We start from the raw sequence: 22,228 nt of genomic DNA on the forward strand, positions 1-22,228 counted from the left end.
ATGTTAATGAAGATTATAAAACTGCAGCAGCCAATGAAAGTAGTTTTCCTTGTTTAATTATCAAAAACAGTTTTTTTTTATCTCTCTCTCTCTTTCTCTCTCTGTTAATAAGACGTGATAATTAAGTTAAATCTACTTAATTTAGTTGTTGAAGATCAAACATGTTAATAGCTACATGTTTATAGAATGTCTAGAAGGTTCATGATATAGAATTGCTTCCTATAAAATGAGTAGATGTTTTATTTGATTTCAGTACATGTAGGCCTACCAATTTTTTAAAGTACTATCAATTAAGTGTTCGATCCAATTATTTTTTTTTTTTATTATTTTGATTTTTTAAATGACTTATGTCTCATTTAAATTTCATGTATATTTATTATCAATTCCTTGCCTAGTTGATATCAAATACGTTTTTTACTTTTATTTTGTTATAATTTTCTTTCCAAACCCACATGTGTCACATTTTAACATAAAAAAAAAATATGTATAATGCAGGTTTTATTTTCAGGTTTGTAAGGGCAAACATTTAACTATTATAATCAGCTTTTTTATTCTTTGATTTTTCTTAGGAACAACTGTTAATTTTAATGAATACAGAATGCCCATAATTCTAGACCTTATTAATGGATTTAATATTTTGCTTATATCTAATTGAAAGTAAGTTAAGATACAAATATTTAAATTTCAGCTCTAATAATGAAACAATTAGGTAGCATTTTAAAGACCTTAGCAACAGTAAATGTGCTTCAAGTAAACTTATATGCATGTTTAAATATAAATAGAGAAAGATAAACATAAGATGTATATATATGTACTGATTATCTTACCCTAATATTATTGGCACTACCACACTAGAGAGCACATACATCACCATGCCCCACTGGCAACTCACAGCCTCCAGCCAGTAACATTTGAGCAGAACTTTAAACAAAGACACTTTTGGCTCCCTAGATTTATCCTCCAACACTTGAGAGTTCCCACCAGTTGAAACATGACTCTGTGATGCTGCTAACAGATAGCTTTTCTCATCGTACTCCTTTGGACTGTCCTTGTGTTTTTTTCTTTCTCTGAAACAAAAGAAAAATAAATTCAGTAATAAATATGAATATGTATAGAACTAACAATTTTGATGTTGCTCCTTTTAAATTTTTTTGTCGATTTAATTCCATACTTTTAATGATAAATAATTTTTAAGATCATATTTAGTAGTGCAGTCAGAATTTATTTATCTATCAACATGACTGAAGGCTCCATCAACTAGAATGAGGACTACACAACAGCACATACATTTTCATTTTGAGAAAGTTAAACAAAATGATAGAATTTTAGAAAAACTTGGATAAGAAATAGTATTTCTGATATCAATTAAAGTAAAAAAAAGTAAAGTTTCTCTTTCAGATCTTGCGATCTACGGGGCAGATGATGTTAAGGTTTTTCTGTTTCTATGGCCAATGGTTAACAAGCAGGGTGTTATGTGGCCAGCACAAGTTAATAAATATTTAGAAAGGATTGGAATTCATAACAACTGCCCATCTTTGTCTACAAAGGAGAAGCTATAAAATGGTGCTGTGATGGTTCATGTAACCAAATCCTTCCGCACTTCCTGGTCAGCAGCTGTCATTAGCAGAATATTGAGAAAGAGGCTGATTCATTATTTTATGTTGTCTAGCCAGCCTTTCTTTACTGTACACTGTGAGTTCTCTTACAATATGTCAGAACCAGCTCAGCTCTTGTCTCTTCACAATATTGAAGAGTTCCTCCTTTTTGCTAGCCAGAAAGTTGACTTGTAAAAGTACAAACTCATTTATTTTATTTTATGATATCAGTGGCCAATTGTCACAACCATATAGAAGTACCCAAACCACTAGTGAAGAAAAGTTATTACTAAGGCAGTTACTAACTTAATTGCCTTTGCTAAGATTTAAACTGCCATTACTATCTATGGCTGGCTCAGGTCAGTCACAATTTTATAAATATTCTTTACAAACTTATTTACGATATTTCCAGTTTTGTTTTTTCATAAATTTTTCTTTATTTACAAGAGGTTCTGCTATATGAGGGAGGCGCGGTGGCTGACTGTAAAGCCCTTGGTTTCCAAACTGAGGGTCCCGGGTTCAAATCCTGGTGAAGACTGGGATTTTTAATTTTGGGATGTTTGGGCCCCACTGAGTTCACCCAGCTGTAATGGGTACCTGACATTAGTTAGGGAAAAATAAATGCGGTTGGTCGTTGTGCTGGTCACATGACACCCTCATTAACTGTGGACCACAGAAACAGATGACAAAATGAAGGTCTGAAAGGAGAACTTTTTTTTTTGCTATATGAAATGGAAAAAGAAATAACTGATTAAAGAAGATAGTTTTGTAGTTCATATTGTTTACTCTGTGTTTTTCAAAAAAAAAATTACATTAGGATCTATAAGTAGTTTGGTATCATGGATCATCTTTAGTATTTCAGTAAAAATAAAAGATTTACTTGATTGTTGGCTCTGATTTAATTGATGTTCATAAACATAAATTTAATCATATTTCTATCCTATTGATAAAAAAAAATGTGTTTGTTTTCTTTACTTTTTGGCTTTAGATTTTTCTTTATTCCATGTTTTCAATAATTTGCCGATTGATTTTTGACTTTGATCCCTGGGATTTATCTCAAATACATCTTCATCTTTTAGTGGAGACTTGAAGCCAGTGATCATTAATCTGTAAGTAAAAATAATACAGTCTTTCAAATCAACGTAACTCATTTGCACATAGAAACAAAACTATTTTAGAAATAAAGAAAGAGTTTGTTTTCCAACATTTTATTGAATAGCTCTTACTTGTCCACCCAACTTAGTGACAGCCAGGATATGATAGATGCATATGGTTCAGGGTTGTGGCCCTTTTAAAAAAATAAAATAAACAAGTTACAATGTCAACACTAAAGAGCAAGTAAAATATAAAAATACTTTTAAAAAAGCAAAACTTATATTAACTGTAATTGCATCAGTTATTTTTGAATCAATCATGTAATTAATTTGTAATATATCTAGACTAAAAATCTGTGCAATTGGAAATATTTTTACCAACTTTAAAAAAAAAAGTTGCTTGACTAGAATTCAAACTCATGGGCTCAAGTCATTGGTTAATATGCATGACTAAATGCATGACGCGTAGGACGTAATCATCTTCTTTTTTGAAGTAACGTCTGTATTATATAAGATTAAGAAGATAAGAAGAAGCCTCCTTGATGGAAGGCTAACACTCTAGCCACTGAGATAGACAAGTGGTTATGAAAAAAAAAAAAGGTTTTATAGTTAGTTATCTATTGTTAGTTAAAAATTGAGATGACTACCTAAATCTCCCCTAAGCTATTACTGTCTCTGTATAAAACAAATTTGATTTGACCTAGTCCTTTTGGGCATAAGGGGGTATTGGAAAGGGGTAGTACCTTTGATGGTCCGGCATGCTGCACCTTTAGGTGGACGGCCTCACTGGTCCCCTTCCAACCCCTAAATCTCTCACATGTGGCTCCAAGCGCCATGCCCTGGAAAACCGCTTCAGCTGGCGGACTAAACCATGTGAGGGGGTGGTGATAACATGGCACCACTGGGCGAAAGGCCTTCTAGATTAAGGTCACCGGCCAGGGCGGAAGAGTCCCAGGATGGACTACAACGGCCACGTGTTCAGGACCAAGGCGATCCACCTAATTGGAGGCATTCGGCTGTGGTCAGCATGGAGAGGGATGGGCGCCGCCATGCAAGTAAATAGCCCTTGTTACACCAAATGAGATGATGACCGTTAATAAACCCATACCGGCTCGGCCGTCGCCCGGGTTACCAAGGGCCGCGCCTACCGTTACAGACCAGGGCGGGGGTGAGAAGTATACTACTGGTCCATGCAAAACTAAAATAAATACCAGAAATAAAATCACCATAGGAACATGGAATGTGAGATCACTAAGAGACGAAGGAAAAGTTGAAGAGCTCACACATGAACTTAACCGACTCCGTTTCAACATCATAGGACTCTCTGAAATGCGATGGAAAAACATAGGTGAAACAACAACAGAAGATGGCCATAAACTGTACTACAGTGGACTACCAGATGTTCACGAACAAGGAGTAGGATTTCTTGTACACAGGAACTACAACAACTGCGTTGTGAATTGTTACCCTATATCCAGCCGACTCATCTCCATACGTTTAAAGGCATCACCCTTCAATATCACCATCATTCAAGCCTACGCTCCTACATCAACATATGACGATGAGGCAGTAGAAGAGTTTTATGATCAATTACAGGAAGTGGTCAATAAGGTCCCGAAAAAGGACATCCTTGTTGTACAAGGAGACTGGAATGCCAAAGTAGGAAGTGACTCCTATCAAACCTGAAAAGGCACTTGTGGAAAATACAGTAACCTCTCAACCAATGAACGAGGTCGAAGACTGTTAGAATTTGCGAAATACAACAATCTCTTACTGGCTAACACACTAGGATGCCACAAAAAATCGCGTATAACCACATGGCACAGTCCGAACGGAGAGCACCACAACCAGATCGACTATATCATGGTGCAACAGCGTTTTAAGACAAGCATCCATACAGCTAAAACAAGAAGTTTTCCTGGAGCTGACATTGGAAGCGACCATGACCTTGTTATGACGACCCTTAAAGTACACCTAAAAAAGGTAACAAAACAAGGACCTACCAGGATAAAATTTGACCTGGACAAGCTGAAAGACCCCCAAGTAGCTGCCATATTCGAGGCACAAGTAGGAGGACGCTTTGCAGCCCTCAACATCTTGGACTCCAATGACCAGGATATCGATACGCAAGTCAATATGCTAAACACAGCAGTCACAGATACAGCCCTGGAAATATTAGGGAAGCTCCGCCCGCCCAAAAAACCCTGGGTAACAGAGGATATACTCCAACTCTGTGACAAGCGACGGGAGCTTAAAGGGAAAAAGCTGTCCGACCCAAAATATGTCCAAGAATACAAAAGCGTCAACAAACGGATTAGAAAGGGAATGAAAGAAGCGAAGAAAAAGTGGATAGAGAATAAGTGTCAAGAAATTGAACAGGGACTTAATAGAAACAACAGCAAAAAAGCGTACCAATTAGTAAAGGACCTCACTACTTCAAAGCATGGAAGAACCAACACAATACAAGACAAAAACAACAAATGCTTAACCGAGGACAAAGATGTGTTGAAAAGATGGACGGAATACTGTTCAGAGTTGTATAACTTTGAAATATCAGGAGATCCAGAGATACTAAATGTCCCGACAGTTTCCAACATTGACGACTATCCGATTCTTCGCTCGGAAGTAGCAGCAGCAGTAAAAGCCCTGAAAAAGGGAAAATCGGCCGGAGTTGACAACATTCCTGGCGAACTTCTTCAGGCGGGAGGAGAAACTATGATAAACGCACTCTATATGATTTGCAACAAGATCTGGCAATCAGGAGATTGGCCCAAACCCTGGACCCAATCACTCATAATAACCCTTCCAAAGAAAGGCAACTTACAACTCTGTCAAAACTATCGCACCATCAGCCTCATAAGTCATCCCAGCAAAGTACTGTTAAAAATCATATTAAACCGGCTAAAACCGATAGCAGACAACATCATATCAGAAGAACAAGCAGGTTTTAGACAAGGTCGCAGCACAACAGAGCAAATCCTAAACCTCAGAATACTCTGTGAGAAATATCTCCAACACCAAGAGAATCTTTTCCATGTCTTTATTGATTTCAAGAAAGCTTTCGATCGAGTATGGCACGGAGCACTCTGGGCGACAATGGAAAAGTACAACATTAATAAAAACATAATCAAAGTTATCCAGAACCTCTACAAGGAGGCCACCAGTGCGGTGTACTTCAACAATAATATTGGGGACTGGTTCAAAACCACAGTTGGAGTAAGACAAGGCTGCCTACTGTCACCAACACTCTTCAATATCTTCCTTGAAAGGATAATGGAAGATGCCCTCGAGGGCTATGAAGGTACTGTTAGCATTGGAGGAAGAAGAATTACTAACTTGCGCTTCGCAGATGACATAGACGGCCTAGCAGGGACAGAAGAAGAACTAGCTGACCTGGTGATGCGCATTGACAAGACTTCCGCAGCATATGGCATGCAAATAAATGCCGAAAAAACTCAAATTATGACCAATAGCCATCAGGGCTTTAAAAGAGGCATCAGTATTGGAGGTGAAAAGCTAACTAGAGTTAACAGCTTCAAATACCTCGGAGCTATTGTCTCAGATGAGGGAACAAAACCCGAATTATTGGCCCGAATAGCACAGTCCACAGCAGCCCTTTCAAAACTTAAAATAATATGGAAAGATAAGGGCTTAGCCCTCGGCACCAAAATCAGACTGATGCGCTCTCTGGTCATGGCCACATTTTTATATGCTTGTGAGTCGTGGACGTTGAATGCAGAGCTTGAGAGGAGGATCCTAGCAATGGAATTGAGATGCTACAGAAGGATCCTAGGCATTACATTCAAAGACCGCATCACTAACCAAGAAATCAGAGACAGGGTTACTGTAGCGATCGGAGCTCATGACGACCTGCTTACTATTGTGAAAAAACGAAAGCTTAAAACCTTTGGCCACATTACGAGATCTACGGGGCTCGCAAAGACCTTTCTTCAGGGAACAGTGCCAGGAAAAAGAAGAAGAGGCAGACAGAAAAAGCGATGGGAGGACAACATTAAAGAATGGACAGGCCTGCCATTGAGAGAGGTTCTGAACAAGGCAAAAAAAAGGGAGGAATGGAGAAAGACGGTCGACAAATCTTGCCTGGTGCCCCAACGGTCCAACAGACTAAGGGATAGGTAAAGGTAAAGGTAAAAGGTAAAGTCCTTTTGACTCCCAATAGAGCATATGGCAGTAACAGCACTTCGTCATTGGACTTTGTTCTGGGCAACTCCCCAGCATTAAGACTAATTGATAAAATAATTGGTCAATTTTTCTATTGTTTCATTTGTTGTTAAGGGTGATGAATAATTGTGCAAAGTTTCAACTTGATCCCAGAATGGGAAGTGGGAGAAATAATGTGTACAAAATGTGTACCAGACTGACAGAGTGATATAAGATTTGTAAAAAAAAAAGAATAGTTTCATTTATGTAACTATACTACAGCTATTTAGTTCATTTTACTACAAATATTTAGTGAATGCAAAATTTTAGTATTTATACATTTAAAAATAAAGTGCACTGTAAAATGTTTTGTTTTTTTTTCTCAATAAGCTTAAGTCACATGATTTTCAGGAAATGTAAGTTTTCAAATTCCAATTAATTTTACCTCATGAACAGCAATAACTTATTATTTGACTTACTTTTTATTTACTTTAAACTTTCATGACTGAATGATGGAATAAAATTATTAATAAATACCTTACCTTAAAAATATATTTACACACTGCTAACTACAGGGACAGACCAGTATTCTTTATAAGTTAGTTTTGCTTTGTAAGGACTAGATTTTTATAAATCTTGACAGAGAAAACACAAACTATGTGCCTATGGTCCACTAGACAAAATGCTTTAAGATTGAAATGATGACCTGGGGTTTAAATCCTGATCTTGACAGAGAAAACACAAACTATGTGCCTATGGTCCACTAGACAAAATGCTTTAAGATTGAAATGATGACCTGGGGTTTAAATCCTGATCTTGACAGAGAAAACACAAACTATGTGCCTATGGTCCACTAGACAAAATGCTTTAAGACTGAAATGATGATCTGGGGTTTAAATCCTGATCTTGACAGAGAAAACACAAACTATGTGCCTATGGTCCACTAGACAAAATGCTTTAAGATTGAAATGATGACCTGGGGTTTAAATCCTGATCTTGACAGAGAAAACACAAACTATGTGCCTATGGTCCACTAGACAAAATGCTTTAAGACTGAAATGATGACCTGGGGTTTAAATCCTGATCTTGACAGAGAAAACACAAACTATGTGCCTATGGTCCACTAGACAAAATGCTTTAAGATTGAAATGATGACCTGGGGTTTAAATCCTGATCTTGACAGAGAAAACACAAACTATGTGCCTATCGTCCACTAGACAAAATGCCTTAAGACTGAAATGATGACCTGGGGTTTAAATCCTGATCTTAACAGAGAAAACACAAACTATGTGCCTATGGTCCACTAGACAAAATGCTTTAAGATTGAAATGATGACCTGGGGTTTAAATCCTGATCTTAACAGAGAAAACACAAACTATGTGCCTATGGTCCACTAGACAAAATGCTTTAAGATTGAAATGATGACCTGGGGTTTAAATCCTGATCTTGACAGAGAAAACACAAACTATGTGCCTATGGTCCACTAGGCAAAATGCCTTAAGACTGAAATGATGACCTGGGGTTTAAATCCTGATCTTAACAGAGAAAACACAAACTATGTGCCTATGGTCCACTAGACAAAATGCTTTAAGACTGAAATGATGATCTGGGGTTTAAATCCTGATCTTGACAGAGAAAACACAAACTATGTGTCTATGGTCCACTAGACAAAATGCTTTAAGATTGAAATGATGACCTGGGGTTTAAATCCTGATCTTGACAGAGAAAACACAAACTATGTGACTATGGTCCACTAGACAAAATGCTTTAAGACTGAAATGATGACCTGGGGTTTAAATCCTGATCTTGACAGAGAAAACACAAACTATGTGCCTATGGTCCACTAGACAAAATGCCTTAAGACTGAAATGATGACCTGGGGTTTAAATCCTGATCTTAACAGAGAAAACACAAACTATGTGCCTATGGTCCACTAGACAAAATGCTTTAAGACTGAAATGATGATCTGGGGTTTAAATCCTGATCTTGACAGAGAAAACACAAACTATGTGTCTATGGTAACAAAGAGAAAATGCTTTAAGACTGAAATGATGATCTGGGGTTGAAATCCTGATGTAGATAAACATTTAAAGCAAGTTTAAGTTGAAATGGATAAAGGTTTAAACTAGTTTAACATAGTTACCATTCATCACATTGTAGGTATTATAGATTTATATTCAATATTGGATTAGTTATTGACAAGTACCTTAAATTTGTCTTTGTTAAAGTCTGCAAAACAGTTTGCAAATACAGCAAGAATAGTAGCAGCATACTTGATAACAATTATGGCAAACTTTGTTTTATTTTCATCATATACCTGAATACAAACAGAAGAAATAAGAAATAATAATAGTTCTGTTTATAAATATGAAATTGAATTCCAAGTATATTTGTTTGTTATCTTAAGCATGAGAAAGAATGATGTTTAAGTAGAGAAATATATGTCATAATGTTATAAACATGGCTTTAGGAAATGTAGACTTTGTGGGTAAATTTTTTTATTGACACTGTTAATCCTCCAGGAAACAAGCTAGACTTAAATATGACTAAGCATTGTTAAAAGTAGCAGTTAAGACAAGACATATTTATGGTAACAGAGCTACATCTTATGTCATAGAAGAATATGATAGGTGCAAGTGGAAAGAGTATTGGGCAGGTGGGGCTAATTAGCATTTTCTGGCTACCCACCTATGAGAAGGAAAACTCTGAATCCAAAGCACTGCTGCTTTGTGACTACATTAAAATATGGGGAAGGCTTCTGGAGTTAACCCTGATGAAAAATCAAAAACTGGTGACCTTTAGGTAGCTTGCAGCACACAGTAACACACCCTGACAGAACCTGCGAAACCCCTGATACCAAACTGTATCAACGGCTATCTATTCTTTGGACAGATCAGGTACATGGAGAGGGGGGGACTGCTATGTGAGCAACATGGATCTTATCAAAGCTAATGCCCAGCCTTTCATCTCATTTATATGAGATGATCAACTTCACAACTAAAGGAGGTGATAACTAGACATGGTTTTGCAATATTTAATTTAGTAACTAGTAAATTTAACAACAACTAAAAAAATAACATGTACAAACTTCTTACCAGACAGAGTGAGTTAATATAAGTTTTGTAAAAAGTTGGCATTTTATGAAAGACTAATAAGATTTGACTAACCTCTGTGACAAAAGAAGAGTAAAATGGAATAAGCTGAGCTAGTGATGTCAGGATCCAGAAGAAAAAAATAATTGGTGACCTGATTACTCCTCTGCTCTGTTCCAATACAACTAAGCATAAATAGAAGAACTGCAGACAAAAACACAATTATATTTTTTCTTACTATTAAAAGAAAAAAAAAGAATCAATATCAAATACAGCTGGCTCCATCAGTCTGTCAAAATGGTGAATAAAACCCAAAAAACAGTCAGGCATCTAACATATTTTGAGTCTTTTCGACTATTGCAGAAGTGGCAATTCTCTTCATAGCTGCCTTTAGTGAATTTCAATCTTGCTCAGTTTTAATAATAGGGCCACTTTTTATATAATAATAACATTTAATTAGGATTTCTTAAAAATAAGCTAAAAGTAATAATTTACATTTGAACTCCTATAGACAGGTTAAGATATCCATGTAGGAATTCAAGAATTAAACAAAAAAATTAACAAATACTGACCAATGTTAATATCCATATTATGGGAGATAATAAATCTGCTGTGAATGACTTCCCACTGTATGATACTTCAGCAATTTCCAAGATCTCTAATAAAATTATAACTAAGCTACAGAACTGAAAAGAAAAACAAAAACAATGATATAAAATTATTCTATATATCGTTTGATAACAGCATGCCAGCCTAATGTCGGTCTTGGGAGTTAGATTAAATATAAATAACATTTAGGTAAGTTATTTAAGTTTTGTTCCTTTTATTTTAGGCCCCTAGTTACCTAACTATAAGTATATCAAATATAACAGTTTATAATAATAATTGCAACGTTTTGGACCTATTTCGAAAGAGTGTATATTATAAGGGGAGAGTATTACCCAAAACTCATTTTTAGATTTTTACATCAACTTTGACAGTTTTGCACTATAAAGGCACTCTTGTGTACAGTTATGATGCAACACAGCTGACGAGTAATTGGTATGTTTACTCCTCGGTACTCCTTTTTAATCTTTAAAAATCTTTACAAATGTATTGTTGGTTGAATCAGACAGGAAAACCAATGATTTAGTAGAGTTTGTTTCTAATTAACATACACTACTAGATTGTCATATATTATAAGTTATAAGGATCCATTTTGAAGGAACATCTGTGATTTATGCTAAGATAGATCTAGATCTTAGGGGGCATAGCTAGGAATTTGCCATGATTTTGGGGCCCCCTCTTTGGGGGCCACTGGCACTGCAATGCCAATAGTAAAATACTCATTTGGGGGGGCCCCCTCAAGTGGGAGCCGGGGGGATTTCCAAATTCTCCCCCGGGCCCCATCCTCCTCCTCCTACCCTACTTTACTACTAGTGAGTAGCATTAGTTAGACAAGACTTAGACAGTTAGTGTAAACTGTAACGTAAGTCATTAGTCAGTAAATGAGTAAGTCTCAGTGAGTAAACTACTATACTAAGTGTCCCTAGCCCTTGCCGCTAGCCGGCCTAGCTACGCCACCCACTGCTCATTTGTGATGCGGTATTAGATCTAGATGTAAGATCTATCTAGAATTACAGAAAAGGAGATCTAGATTCTATTTAATCATGAATTTCCAAGGGAACTAAATCTAATCTAGATCTAGCTCAGGGTTTAGTTTAGACGTTTATTGTAAAAATTGAAAAAGAAGTTTGTTTCGAAAGAAACCTCTACAGTACTGGAAATCTCCTCAATGCGAAAATAAACATTTCTTCTAATAGATCTAGCACAAACCTATATATCTAGTTGTTTCTTTCATGTTTGGAAATTACAACTTTACTGTCTAACATTTCTCTTTTCAACACGTATTTAAATTATCCATCTAGACATAGATTTAAATATATTTAGATTTCAAAATTGATCTTGACATTGCATGGATCTATAGATCTAGCCATCTAGTGAATAATTTTAAAATAAATTAATTTAAAACCCTTCAAAACAATAACACCATTGGCATTGTGGATCATGATTTTGTTATCCAATCTATTCGTGCCCACATATTTTATCGTTATAATTTTAAATAACATGAATTCATTCAAAAGAGAATACCATTAAGTATGAAAGACACAAAGATAAAGGTACATTTCTTATTTCATATGTTAGTGCTTCTTATTTAATAGAGTCATTAGATGGAGGAATAGCTCTTGTCCCCTTAGCATGGCGCCTCCGTGGAAACGTCTCCCCGGGGAAGAAAATAGGATAAGAATGTACATACACGTGGAGGGCCTCCATAAATTTGGTGAAGAGCCAGTCCTTCATCCTGGCCACGGGATACAATCTTTCCGGGGTCAAAAGGTTCATAGAAAGGATTTAGGCCAATCTCAAAGCTTTTTGGACACTTCAACGAGGGTCATTAGAGCAGGAATGGTTTGTCAGAATCATCCTGGAAAACCAATGACTTAGTAGAGTAAGTCTTTACATGCATGTCACAGTCTCAGTTGACATTGCCTGATTTAATGTTCACCTCAGGTTAAGACGTTGAAAAGACTCGTGAATTCCTGATGTAGAAAACAGGAAGTAGAATGAATAAAATTGACTTGCAGTTCTGTCGGTTCAGTCAGAGAATGAAGTGTTATCCTCTGGACGAGGCAGTCAAGTATGATTTTAGTAGTAGCGACTTAGAGAGTCGAGTTGTAACTTTGAGTTAAGTAGTATCTTTTGGGCAGTTGAAGCAAGTGAACACTACGTATATTCCTATTAGTTTTTCTCTACACTGAGAGTTGGATATGTATTATTGTTACCCGCTGTGATGCGGACGTTACTTGTGGTTTATTCTGTAACTTATCATCTTGGACATTCAATACCGCTGTTAATAAGGTGCAGTATTGTTATAATTGTCATTAAATAGACATTATATTTGTCTGCCAAAGAAAACTTGAGTCAATCTGTAATGTCTGTGTCTGTCACGTGTCAAGTGTGACTCCAGGAAGCACGAACCCAGCAGTCTACCATTCGCGATACATTGGTAGTGACCAGTCCAATGTGTAATAGTAATACAGCATCATTCAACATTACACAGTACAACGTTACACAACTTAACCTAACGTTGACAATGCACGACTAGATTAACATCGGGTCTACACGAATACACGTGAAACGCAATTATCTTCTTTTGAAGGAACGCCTGTGTTCATTTTTGTTTTTATAAAAATGTGTTCAAATTTATTTAAGTATGACATTTAGAGATTAATATGCCTAGCTGTAGGCCCTACTAGCTGTTTGGAGCTACAACCCAACGACTTTGTAGACCCTGTGTCGACACTAATATAGGTCCTATTACCATTTAAATGATAGAACACACACTACTTTTTAGGCCTCCACTTAAAAGAGGATGGTTGGAATAATCTCTACTAAACAAAACATTGTCAATAAATTCTTATTTTATGCTAAGGTGACTATCTTACCACTTTGACACTGAACAGCCACTTGATTGGCTGAGGATCTTTCTGAGTAGATGACAGATAATAGATGTACACTGGAGATGATAGCCAAAGCCAGGCGCAGGGTACCCAAGTTAAAATGGTGTACTGGAAACATGGCGTAAACTCAGGCCAGGTGTTGTTGGACCAGGTCAGGGCTGTGTCCTGTGTAAACAAAAAATCGATAGATTTACTGTTTGCTTAGAATGGTTGGGCATTCTCGTTAACCGTGGACCACAGAAACAGATGACCATTACATCATCTGCCCTATAGAAAAGGGAACTTTAGAATGATTTTATGAACGCCCGCGTCAATTATTATCTGGATACGGACCCCAGAGTGTTAGGTCTTATGAATAGGTCTACATGTTTTTAGTTTATTATTTGAAGCAAGAAAACAAATTTTAAAAAGACGATAACTTCACAGACAGATATATTGAAAATAAATGAAGATACATATATAATCACAGACAGTCTTTAAAAACAGAAAATAAATGTAGCCTATAATTACAAACACTATAAAGAAAATATATATATATATGCACAGACAGACATATTAAAATGAAAAATAATAAATATAGGCCTATAATCACAGATATATTTAAAAGACTGAAAATAAATATAGGCATAGGCTATATGCAGAGACATGTTGAAAAGAAAGAGTATAAATATATATATATAGGCCTACGCAGTCAGACAATTGTGTAGGCCTACAATATAATAAAATGACAAACATAGCCTTGGAAGTAAATCTTATGTAGGCCTAAATACACGGATAAGTGCCATATAAGCCTACTCAGACAAATATTTTAACATTAGTTACACATACATTAATACAGTTGGCCTATTTTTTTTTTTAATATTCACGAAATTTCGAGGACCTAGATCTAAATGTGCTCCTTTTTTTCTAATAACCAGTGCACAGCCAGGGAATAAATCTAGTAAAGTCGCGCTCACCGTTTTGTGAATGTTGCAGATGAGAATCATTTATGAGATGATAAAGCCATGACAATAAGGTGTAAACGAGGTTAGCTAATTACTCCGTTAAGTGGGCCATTTAAGTAAATGATGGAAACATTCTAAAAACGTATGCTATCACTTGTGCAAGGATAGCTTACAGAAGAAGAGGGGATGAAAGGGGAGAAAGAAAGAAGAAGAGAGATTGGGGAAAAGAAGATATTTGAGGAGGAGATAGTGAGAGACAAGGAAGGAGGAGAAGATAGTGAGGGGAGAGAGGTAGAAGGAGAAAAGGAATGGGGAGAAAAACGAGAAGCAGGGATATTGTGAGGTGAAGAGAGGGAAAGAGGTGCTAATGAGTAGAGAAAGACAAAGAGTGAATGAGAAAGAGAAGGAACGGTGCTGAGGATGAGAAAGTGAGGGTGGGAGTGGTCAGAGGAGGACGAGGGAACCCCCTATACGAACGTATAACCTAAGCTTATAGAAAAATTAGCTTACCCAGATTTTATCTCCGTCACAAAATTCTTCCATTATCCTTTTGTTGTCCTTTTTTATATCCTAAGAGTTACCTGAAAAAACAAACAAAACAAACATGTTTATAAAATGAATAAAAAACTATGAGAAGGGGAGGGGATAGAAGTTCACTCTTAGAAAGACACGCTGTACGTGGAGGTTTAACTGTAAAGCTCAGTGCCCTATTTGAATCCATTAGTAATTTCTGTAGCCAGCGTGGTTAGACATAACAATATAATGTGGCATTTAAAGGTCTATAACTCTGTTATGAACATATAATAAGAGTTATCCTCGAGGTTTTCTAACTGAAGGTATTATACATACAATACTCACATGTTTTATTGATATTGATACTGATATTGCTATACTTGGGTGGAAAAAGCTAGCAATTAAATGTGACGAGGGAGAATAAATGTGAACAGGGCATCCCGTAAGAAATAAAACAAAATATCTGCTTCAACTTTTTGATGAAAGGTTTAGAGCGAACTCTATAAATGTATGAGTCCCAGTGCTTTTTTTTTTTTTTTTTTGTGATGTTACGCACTGGTACGGCGAACCGGCAGCTTGTTCAATGTGGAAAAAAAGTATTACTTTTCTTGTATTTTAACGTTTATTATTAATTATTAGTAGTTAAAAGTTAGGCAATCCATCATAGAGTACCGTCACCTTTTTTTTTATATACAAAAAAGCACTGCGTAGGCTTATATGTATTTTTCATTATTCCATTTTAACCATAGAATTCTATGGAATCTCTATAATCCAAAGTTTGAGACTTAAATTAGACTTAATGAAAAATGAAATAATTAGCTAGCAATTTTAAGGTTTTGTAAGGTTTTAGCAACACCGGGCCTAGTAAGACATAAGTAGAATTACATAAATATATATGTGAAGACTGGGTGTGATTTTGAATTTCGTGGAATTTCGGGGCTGAAAGGAATAGGCTACGTTACTTTTTTTATATATATAAAAGCTAAAAAGATTCTAGAAATTAAAAAATCACCCTTTGGGTCAGGATTTTGTGATTTTACCACCAAAAAAAAAAGATACAAGACACCGATAGCAAAGACAAACAGACACAAAAATTCTTTTGTTCCCCTGGCAATCAAATCATTAAATAGTAACTATCTGATATAAACTTTTCGCATGTAAATTATGAGTGAGTTTGGTGTGAATGTATATTTTGGTTTTCTATAGTTATAATGTTTTGTTTGGTGTAATGCACAAATTGTAAGACAAATATCATTATGGATAATAAAGATTATTATTATTATAACTATGATAATGAAATGAAAGTAACTTTTTATTATTATTATTCTGAGAGAATTGACTTTAAGATATTGTGTTAATTAATTTCGATATAATCATGCTAACATAAAAGGTACATTATACTCAAATATAAAATAAAATCACATAATATATTAATTGACACGAACAGTGAGTTGTTTAATCCATATTTGAACACATCAAAAATATAAACATAATATTTCATAAAAAAAACTTTCCTTAATTAGTTTCAACTAAAATTACAATATAGACTTAAAACCTTAAAGTGAATTATTTTGTTGGTTTTGATGTCTATCCTTCCGATATCTGAATGACAAGAGACGAGGTTAAAAAAAATGGGGATGCAATATTGATGTTTATATGTCTAAGTATTTCTAGTCACATCCCTAGAACTTTGACCTCAATATAAGTCTAGCTTCCTCTGATACGTGATGTTATCTGCGTTGTACTATTCATATTTGAATCATCAGATGATTGCACAATGAGGTGACAAAGAAGCCTTTTTACTGTCCATAGTAATTTGAACTAATTATAACACGATTTCAATAGATGCAGCAATATTTAAAATGCAGTTTTCTGGGTAATATTGTAAAGAATATAAAAATTTGGAGATATTTCTTAAGCCCTGATTTTCTTTTATATTTGTATGTTTGTTTTACATGTTTAGGATGTTCCTTCAGATTTGAAGATTATTACATCTAAGTCACCCGCAAGGGGGGGGGGCAGTGGGCAGGGTTCGTGCCCGGGACCATCAAGACGACAGACGTCAAGAGTGCAAACCTCACGACCAAGCAGATAGAATCTTTTTTTTTTTTTAAAAAAGCACATACACATACAAAACATATTTTTTTGAAGTTAAAAGAAATTGCGAAGTTAGCCAGGTTTTTTTTTTCAAACCAAATATTAAATTACCGTGGCGAAATCAGATATGGACTAAATGAGGACTAAATCTCTGAAGTAAGGCAAGAGGCAGCAGGGCAACTTTATGATATAAAAACAAGATAATTGATTATGTAAATTTATAAGGTCGCAAAAATCAGCATTTTCGAGTGTAACCGAATCATTGAGTACTTAGTGCGTGCGTGTTTGTATTAGCTGAACAGATTCTGATGTAATCCTACAAGGTTTAGTTGGACTATGGTTGGACTAGCTGTTTGAACCTACAACCGAGACTAATCGTGAGAGAAGGCCTGAACATTGACCTGCAACGTCTGTAAACCAGTAAATGTAAACAATTTGCAACGTCTATTAATCAAGCTGGATGCTAGATATTTGAAGTGGAGGGAACATATATCATTTCCAGGATAACCTAATCTATAATATCATCAAACATGCCAGCTATTCTCATGTGAACAGTGTCATTAGATAAGAAAATTGCGCTAAATTTAGTAACAAAATCGGCTCTATTCATAACTCGAATCAATGTATTTGGCCGCTGACAACAGTAGGCTAACTCCTCATCTATGATGTGAGGTCTCATTGCTCAGGCAATTCCGAGGACCGCCAAATACGACACTTAACGAGTGCTTTATTTTGTTTATGGTATTTTCCAGCAGAAAGCAGTCTTTTTGACTCGGCCAGCTTTACATTAAAAATAAGAAAAATGTAAAAAAAAAAATACTTAGAAAAAAAAAGCAATTAAGCTTATATTAAGTGTAGTTGTATCAATTTGAATCAGTCGTGTGATTACATTTGTATTAGATATAGAATTCTAAATTAACAATAATAAATCTGCGATTAGAAATATTTTTTTTACCAAATGTTTTTGTTGTTTAACGCTATTTCATGCTTTTACCTTTCTCAAAGCGCTATGATACTATCACTTGTCTGGACCAGTTGTTAAAAAAAAAGGGAAAAAAATGGGGGGGGGGGTTTTCTGGGTGAATGTTACCATGAATGCATTTCATATATGTAAAAAAACAAAACAAGTACGACTTGAACTCGAGGCCTCCTCTGGACAATACACTAACCACTGTGCCAGCGAAGATCTTATGAAAATAAAAGGTTTTATAGTTATCTATTGTTAGTTTCAAATGACCTAATTCTCTACACAAAGTATAAAGGGCACTAATTCAACTTATACCACCACATCAGTCAAGTGCAATTTCTTTCCCTTGTTCGGTACCCAACAAAATAATTAGTTAACTATTTAATTTTCAGTAGACCTATATGTTATTAACAGAACAGATTTGGTGAAAGCAATGTCAAAATCTCATTAAAGCTAATTATGTTTACTTGCTTATTTCTGAAATTGTTTTTAAATTTAAAAAACAAAACTGCAAATGGTGTTATCATATAGACCACTAATATAAGCAGACCTACATTTACCAATTAAAATTATCAATGCTTATTCAGAAATGTCAATACAGTAGTGTGTATCTTTTCTGTGTATGTGTGTGTGTAAAATCCCTTACCTAATCAAATTATTATAGGGTGTGTATAATTGGCCAAATTACCATACTTTCAAGGATAGCCATACCCATTATTTAGATCGTTAAATGGTTGGCTACCTGGTCGTGTGGTATGCGCTCTGGGCAGTGGTCTCGATGGTTCCAGGTTCGTATCCTGCCCGCCACCATCCCCAGCCGACCTTTGGGAGGTTTTGTAAGGATGTAATGATCTTCGATTCTGAAGAAACATGTACGACAAACAAATAATGAGCTGCAGATGGAAATAAACAGAAATAAAGATTTATTACATCCAAGCCCGAACCACCCACAAGACGACAGGAGATGGCAAAATTACTTTCATTTTTTATTGTGACAATTTCTAACATCTTTTTTCCCCTTCAACTCTGAGATAACTAGAAAAAGGTTGTAACATTGGTCAATGAATGTAACAACTTAATTAGAACATGCCACGAGATTACAGGTCACTGCATGGTAAACCAGGGAAGAGATCGAGCTTGTTGGTCAAAAGCCCAGAGACAAAATATTTTTTACCGCCTATATAAAAACATAGGTTGCCGGTTAAGAGTGAAAAGATTTCTTGGAACAGCTGTATGTATGTGGAAGTAAATGTTCATGATTTTAAAAAGTGTTGTGTAGTATCAGTATGGGAATCGTTTTGCTTACTGTAATAAAGAAATGCTAAATCCTGTACTTCTATTATACCTTTTTGGCTTATACTTATACCTATATATTACATAATTGTTTAATTTATATAGCGCTGTTTACAAACATAATGTCAACTCTCAAGCGCTATGAGACAAAATCACGAGATTTAAAAATAACAAAATAACGTAAAAACAACAACAAAAAAAAAACAAGGTTACAAAAGACAGTTTGTGTGGAAACACAAACTCAAAATCGGCCCCCGAAGTAAAATGTTTTACATAATTCGGATAATCCTTCATAGTTGAAGATAGTTTACTTCCTAGTCCAAACCTCCCGCAGGACGACGGGGGATGGGAGCAGGCAGGGTTTGAACCTTCGATCGTCGATAAATCCAAATGACAGTCCAGCGCGCAAACCGCACGACCAGTGGTCCACCCAGGTAGGCTTTAATATTTTCAGAAAGAAAATCCGAATGAAATTATATCAAAGACAAATGAGAGATAAGAATGGAGAAAGAAGGTTAACAGATCTTGTGTAGTGCCCCAACCGTCCCGCAGATCAAAGGATACGTGAAAGTGAATGTAAAGTTAGATGTGAACCTGGCCTAACTAGTTTGTGGTCTATAGGGCAGATGATGTAAAGTTCATCTGTTTTTGTGGCCTACGGTTAACGAGGGTGTCATGTAGCCAGCACAACGACCAACCGCCTTTGCTTTTCCCCAACTAATGTCAGGTACCCATTAGAGCTGGGTAGACTCAGAAGTTGAAAATCCCAGTCTTCACCAGGATTCGAACTCGGGACACTCGGTTCGAACTAAATAAGTTAATTGTTTTGAAAAAGCTCAATCTCATATTCGAATCCTCAAAAAAAAAAAAAAAAAAAATGTTTGTTATATAGAAATAATGTTCACGAAAATGATGTTTATAAGATTACTATTCGTCTTAAATTAGTTCTAACATATAATGCATACTAATTAGCTTTTTCTTATAAAAAAAATGCTTGCATAATTAATTTTAAAAATTAGAATTTTCGCTTTCAGGAAAAAAAAAAGTAGCCGTTGCATCAGAACTTTGAATGGTCTAAAATATTGTGAAGTCGGATTTTCAATATCTCTTCTAGTTTACGAGATCTAAACGGGACGGACGGACAGACATTTCGCACAAAACTAATAGCGTCTTTTCCCCTTTCGGGGGCCGCTAAAAACACAATTTGAACAGATAGGTCTTGAATGCAGTGAATTTGTCTGAGCGAGTTCCAAACCTATTTACTAAAGAAATAAGTACTCTCTGCCCTACATAATTGGTAAATGGGGGGGGGGGGGATTAATTTCTTATGATAAACAATAAACTTTAATTGTTCTAGCTCGAATGGGTTAAGGAGAGTTTCTAGTTTCACTGATCAAGCGATATATTTGTGATGCTTTTAAACAGCTGAGCTAAAAATATATAGGTTGCCGGTTATGAGTGAAAAGCTGAGCTAAACAGGTCTTATAAGAAACTTTCAGACTTGTAAATAATAAAAGGAAATGAGGCTGTATGTGTCTATCATTCTTATCTTATAGGCTACATAACAAAGCGTCCTTAAAAGAAGATAATTACGTCCTACCTACATCCATCCATGTGTCAATGTAGGCCTACTCGTGCATGTTAAATTCGAGACTTCAACTCTATCAAGTCATTGATTTTCGAGGATGCTCCAAGCACTTGTAATGCATAAGAAATGCCTAGTATTTGTAAATTATGGTACAGCGCTTATAATGTATTATTTTTCTACTTTACTTTTTAGTTTTCTGGCTTGTAGTGTTTAAAGGGAAACTCCGATAGTTTTGACAATTTTTGATATGTGTTTTGATTTACAGATAATGAATATATGATTCTTTTTTTTTTATTTGCTCTAATAACTTAGTCATGGGTGTTTTTCTGACGTAATGTTCCTACGCATCCAAAACAGTCACCAGACTTTCACGGGTTTCTATGTGACGTCACACTAGCCTACTAATTAAATCTATTGACTTATTGTATAACGGGAGACCATACAGAAAAGTTAACATTCTCGTAAAAGAAATATATCTTTGTCTAAGCAGTTAGATCTAGGATCTTGTAAGCAAAGAAAAAAAATGCGTATTAAAAGTAGATTTACATGCTTGACTAACCACGGCAGTGTGTATTTTCTCGCCAGACCACTCAACACACAACAAACACTATCGCTTGGTTGTCTTGTCATGACAGACTACACGTAGTCTCGACTAGCCTTACACTGACCGGTTTGTTCGAATCAGTCAGACACACGATATATTTACTTCTTGGGACAGGGAGAGGCTTAGACGAAAATGTTACTTTTTTTTCTCGGTTTGGTTATCCAAATGCTTTTAGATCTACCTATACATGTATTTATAACTGTTCCATAGCTCTGGAATAGGCCGTTACTAAGCCCAAGAGCCTGTAAGAATGAAGCGATACGATTGGTTAAATCTAGTTTCCTTTTCAGTATTGTTGATGGAAGTGACGTATGCCTAACCTAAAAACAAAATCTCAAAGAACCCCGTTATTTTGGAGATGTCAAGAATTTACTGTCTAATTTATTAAATATAAATGTTTCTAACCATTTAAATAAAAAATGGTAAAATGTTTATTATTACTTTTTACGCAGAATTCAAATATGTCAATAAATCAAATTTGAAAAAACATCGGAGTTTCCCTTTAAGTTTAGAGATTACTAATGTGATTATCTAATGAAATGTTAATATTTTTGTAATAAACATGACTTTTGTATCTGTTCTAGATTTAATTTAGTTTATGTTTTCTTGAAGTGAACGTTTCCAAGAGAGGACACATAATTCTAACATTAGTCTAACCAAGGTTAAATAGTATTTCAGTTTTATGTTCTTGTTTAATTTGTAAAAATGTCTCTTAATTAGCCCTAATTTGAATAGGCATTTTTGTTTATATTAAACAGAAACAAAACCATTCCAAAAGAA

General features: G+C 35.4%; 1 protein-coding gene across 2 annotated transcripts in view; it reads right to left on the bottom strand.

The window, feature by feature from the left end:
* LOC106055337 (multidrug resistance-associated protein 1-like) overlaps positions 1–20,983 on the bottom strand; it is a 43,310-nt gene extending 22,327 nt beyond the window's left edge. Inside the window, exons 1-9 of one of the 2 annotated variants that reach the window (XM_056023319.1) lie at positions 20,857–20,983; positions 14,897–14,967; positions 13,428–13,607; positions 10,515–10,628; positions 10,018–10,146; positions 9,057–9,167; positions 2,822–2,883; positions 2,571–2,702; positions 828–1,067 (exon numbers count right to left, since the gene is read on the bottom strand). In XM_056023319.1, coding sequence (XP_055879294.1) covers positions 828–1,067; positions 2,571–2,702; positions 2,822–2,883; positions 9,057–9,167; positions 10,018–10,146; positions 10,515–10,628; positions 13,428–13,607; positions 14,897–14,929 — 1,001 coding nt within the window. In that variant the 5' untranslated portion in view covers positions 14,930–14,967; positions 20,857–20,983. Of the gene's footprint in view, positions 1–827; positions 1,068–2,570; positions 2,703–2,821; positions 2,884–9,056; positions 9,168–10,017; positions 10,147–10,514; positions 10,629–13,427; positions 13,608–14,896; positions 14,968–16,454; positions 16,581–20,856 lie in introns of those variants that run through there. The other variant, XM_056023318.1, reaches the window with a different exon arrangement.
* Positions 20,984–22,228: the final 1,245 nt, after the last annotated feature.

Source organism: Biomphalaria glabrata, chromosome 3 (genome assembly GCF_947242115.1).
Source record: "Biomphalaria glabrata chromosome 3, xgBioGlab47.1, whole genome shotgun sequence".
In the NCBI taxonomy this organism is placed as follows: Eukaryota; Metazoa; Mollusca; class Gastropoda; family Planorbidae; genus Biomphalaria; species Biomphalaria glabrata.